The 4,486-nt window shown below is 45.0% G+C and overlaps 1 protein-coding gene across 1 annotated transcript; it reads left to right on the forward strand.

Annotated features, from left to right (window-relative positions):
* Positions 1 to 870: 870 nt before the first annotated feature.
* A4GNT (alpha-1,4-N-acetylglucosaminyltransferase) lies at positions 871 to 3,309 on the forward strand. Its single transcript, XM_075548843.1, has 2 exons — positions 871 to 1,281; positions 2,695 to 3,309. The coding sequence occupies exons 1-2, from the start codon at positions 871 to 873 to the stop codon at positions 3,307 to 3,309; spliced, it is 1,026 nt and encodes a 341-aa protein (XP_075404958.1).
* The last annotated feature ends 1,177 nt before the right edge of the window (positions 3,310 to 4,486 follow it).

Here is a 4,486-nt window from a genome sequence, read left to right on the forward strand (position 1 = left end):
TGGAAAAGGTATTGGTTATGAGAGCTTTGGCCTCCTTGCTTAGTTTTCTTCTTCATTCCATGTCTTTGTAAGTAAATTATACTGGATATTCAGGCAGACTACATTTTCTGTAACTAGTAATACTCTTGCCGCTCCCGTTTTGATGTGTATGGGAGAGTCCCCCTCTTCTCCTCATTTCACTGCATTAGTTACAATTCTCAGAGCGACAGTGAACCCACAAAACCAAGCCCCTGGCCATCAAGTTAATTCTGACTCACAGAGATACTCTAGGACAGAGTCATTAATCTTTGCAGGGCTGCCAGCTTCATCTTTTCCCCGTGGAGCAGCTGGTGGGTTTGATGGCTTAGAGGTCAGCAGCCCAGTGCCTCACCCACAAGCCACCGGGTTCCTGCTGTACAGCAACCTCCATCTCCCCGTCGAGACCCAGAGGAGGCACTTGCAGAAGGTGCCTGTTGGGTTTGATGATTGCTCTAAGCTCCAACCGACAGTTCATCAACTTAAGAAAATTTAAACATTGAAACATAAACATTTTTTTTGTTCATCTATTGAGCCAAAACGATGACCCAATTTTTCTTCTTTAGTCTGTTAGGTAGTATAATCTACCAGTAAGTAATAAAAAATAGTACGATCCAATGAATTATTTTCCTGTGTTGAACATTCTTGAAATCCTGGGACAGGATTATCATGAATTTTTTTTAAAAACTGCGAGACTTGACTTGATCACATTTTATTTAGTGCCTTCTCAATGTATGTGTATAAGTTCTATTGATGTATCATTTTCTTCTGTGCTCTCTTTACCAAGGTTTGTAAATGTTGCTTTTCAATGAATTGTATTGATTTGAAGGTGCGGGCTGGAGGAGAGACGAGGACATGCTGAAGGAGCTCCATTTCTCCCTGTGGGTCTTCTTCCTGCTTGCCTGTGGCTTCCTCTACCTGTTGACCCTCAAGTCCAGCTGCTTCTTCTCCTGCCTTCCTACCTACCGATCCCAAGAGGGGCTGGAAGGCCTCCTGACGCACCACCACAGCATAGTGTTCCTGGAGACCTCAGAGAGGATGGAGCCGCCCCCGCTGGTCTCCTGTGCCGTGGAGTCCGCTGCCAGGACTTATCCGGAGCAGCCTGTGGTGTTCCTTATGAAGGCGCTCAATGACTCCACACAGCTGTCCACAAATGCCACGTACCCAGCCTTTTCCCTCCTCTCGGCCTTAGACAATGTTTTCCTCTTCCCTCTGGAGATGAAAAGGCTGTTTGAAGACACACCACTGCTTTCATGGTACACTCACGTAAGTGTTTAGGGCCTTTTTGAACGTCAGTATTGGGAGGCGCACAGGCAACAAGTTCAATTTACTCGCTTTACAGATGGGTAGATCGAGGGTAAGGGACTCGGTGTCAGAAGTGGACCCAGCACCCCGTACTTTCAACTCTTGCCTCCTCCTCTTTACACCATGCTGAGTCTTGAATTGAGTAACCGCGGGAGAGGCAACCCAGCCTTCTTTTACCTGCCCAGAGTCTTCTGCCTTCAGTCTTATTTATTTTAGAGCATAGATTATTTTTGTTTTTAAAGTTGCTACTATCATTTACATTTCCCCCCACAAGGACACGGAGAATGCCAAATGTGTAATGCTAGTTCCATATAGCACGCGGGTTTCTTCTTCACTATGCTTCTGTGTTGGATAGAAGAGGCATCATTTACCAGCAAGCATTCTGGGACTTAGAAACAATATCTGAAACTTCTATTTCCGGAAGTTCAAACCTGCAACCGATCACATTCACACGTTTAGGCGACTAAATCAGGTCCATCCCAAGGGGATGTTTCCTAAGATCATAGGCCTGATAGGAAATGAATGTGGACATTCTGTCTTTCTGTAAAATGAACAATGATCCCCTTAAAAGATTATGTTCTGGAGATTTAGGAAATCTGGAGGATAGCGGAAATCTCTTTCATTGTCATCTCCCTGCAGTCCCCACTCCCATCTTACCAACCATATCCAGACTCCCTGAGTTCAAACCCTGCTTCTCCTCTCTTGCCATGGACAGCCTACTCAGCTTCTTAGTCTTTCTAGTCTTTCTCGTGGAAAAATGAACACAATAGTGGCCTTGATCTTGGAGGATTGTGTAGATATAAAGAGCTTGAAACACTTGTTGATGTTGCTGGAGAGCTTCTCAATAGTTGAATAGGATGTGATGATTCTTTTCCAAACGTTGATCATTATGCCCTCCCCCCGTCCTTCCCTGCCCCATCCACTGATCCCTCCCCAGGTCCCCTCGTCCCCCTCGTCCCCTTCTGGATAAATCTTTGCATCAGTTACTGTCTCTGTGTCTACTCCTTCTGTGCTTACTAGACGGGGAGACCTCACAGAAGCAATGACAACAAAACACGAAACAACCAAGAAAACAACAACAACAACAACAACAATAATACAAAGACAATAATATAAAGGATTCTTCTTTACCTTTCTACTTCTCTAGTCATTTTCCAATATTATATCATCTTAAATGGCAATAGAAAGGTTCCCACCAACACTAATGCCTGTGAGCGGTCTAACTTAAAGGTAGCTTTTTGGGATGGAGGTAAGTGTGGTGAATTTGCAAAACCGGGCTCTTGAAAGAAGAGTTTTGGGGAGCTGGCCTGCCTTTCTCAAGTCGCCTCCCTTGGCCTGCCTGCTGCCCTGGCTTATTTGTTCCTGATCTTGCAGGTCAACGTCAGTGCAGAGAGCAACTGGCTCCATGTCAGCTCAGACGCGGCCCGCCTGGCCATCATCTGGAAATATGGAGGCATCTACATGGACACCGATGTCATCTCTATCAGGCCTATCCCCGAGGAGAACTTTTTGGCTGCGCAGGGCTCTCGGGACTCTAGTAATGGGGTGTTTGGGTTTCTCCCCCACCATCCCTTCCTGTGGGCATGCATGGAAAACTTTGTAGAACACTACAATTCAGACATCTGGGGCAACCAGGGCCCCCTTCTGATGACAAGGATGCTCAGGGTGTGGTGCAAACTCCAAAATTTCCAGGAGGTGAGTGACCTCAGGTGTCTGAATTTGTCCTTCCTACACCCCCAGAGATTTTACCCCATCTCTTACTCTGAGTGGAGGCGCTATTATGAAGTCTGGGACACAGACCCGAGCTTCAATAACTCCTATGCCCTGCATCTGTGGAACTACATGAACCGGGGCAGGAAGGTCGTGGTGAAAGGAAGCAACACACTAGTGGAGAATCTCTACCGCAAGCACTGTCCCAGGACCTACCGGGACGTGGTTCAAGGCCCAGAGGAGTCTGTGACTAGGGCCCTGGGTCCAGGCACCAAATAGACCATGTGCTAGGTGGCTGCTGTGACGGCACAGGCTTGGTCACTGGCTGGAGTGCCACACTTTTATTTGATCTCCACTTTTCCCAGGGAACCCGGGCTTACTCACATATCCCTTAGGATTAGGTTTCTTTGCCTAGAGTAGAAACATTCCAAAGAGCAGAAGTTTATGAATCACAGAAGCACGTTTTATCTCATGTAACAAGTGTGAAGGCAGACAGGTCAGGGATGACATGATGGTGCTGCGAACATCAGGGGCCCAGGGTTATTGTATCTGTCTGTCTGTCATCCTCAGTGTCTAAGGTCCGTGGTTTCCAGCGGCTGCTTGATCTCCAGCCCATCAATCCAGGCTGCCTGTGAAAGAGAGGAGGAAAGTTACATCACCTTTATTATATGCAAACTTCTTGGAAGTATCGTTTAACACTTTCCCTTACACCTCATGTCCACAATGTACCTGCAAGAGGGGCTGCACAATTTAAGGAGGGAGAAAAAATGGATGCTCCAACAGGAGGCTGTAGGTTCTATTTAAAAACGCTAAGATCAAAACCACCAGCTGCCCCTTGGGAGAAAGAGGAGGCTTTCTACTCTCACAAAGATCCAGGAGCCCACAGGGACAGATCTACTCTGTTCTATAGGGTCACTATGAGGGAGCATTAACTTGATGGCAATGCATTTTTAAATTTTGGTAGAAGGCTAATTTCAAGACCTGTTAGAGTATTGATTGAAAATAATAAAAGAATTTGGTTTTATCCAATAAATATTAATTGAGGTACTTCTTTCTGTCACACATTATTTTAGGTGCTACAAATAAAGTTGAATCAAGAATATAAGGTCCCCAGCATTAACATTCTAATAATTGGCCAAATGGCCCTGGAACAGCTGTCTCTTCTTCCCTGGGCATCTTATTCCCTAATCTACTATTGTACAATATCCAAACATTTTAATTAATTGGCTTCTAAAAGTAAACTGTAAGCTCAGACTTTAAAAACCCCATGATTCACATAAAAACTTACCCATTCTCTCCATGAGATATGAGGACCAATATTTTTCCTACAAATAACCATCAGTCAAGATTTTCCTCTTGGTACTTATATTTATGGAAACAGAGTTTATATTTTCCTCCAAATATAAAATGATGATACTTTTTCATATAACACTCATCCATCTCCTGCCATTCTGAG

The sequence above is a fragment of the Tenrec ecaudatus genome, chromosome 4 (genome assembly GCF_050624435.1).
Source record: "Tenrec ecaudatus isolate mTenEca1 chromosome 4, mTenEca1.hap1, whole genome shotgun sequence".
Taxonomy (NCBI): Eukaryota; Metazoa; Chordata; class Mammalia; order Afrosoricida; family Tenrecidae; genus Tenrec; species Tenrec ecaudatus.

Excerpts from the sequence above, each read along its gene's own strand:
- A4GNT (XM_075548843.1), top strand. The coding sequence starts at position 871 with ATGCTGAAGGAGCTCCATTTCTCCCTGTGGGTCTTCTTCCTGCTTGCC. Across the intron at positions 1,282-2,694 it reads TGCTTTCATGGTACACTCAC|GTCAACGTCAGTGCAGAGAG; the intron begins GTAAGTGTTTAG and ends CTGATCTTGCAG.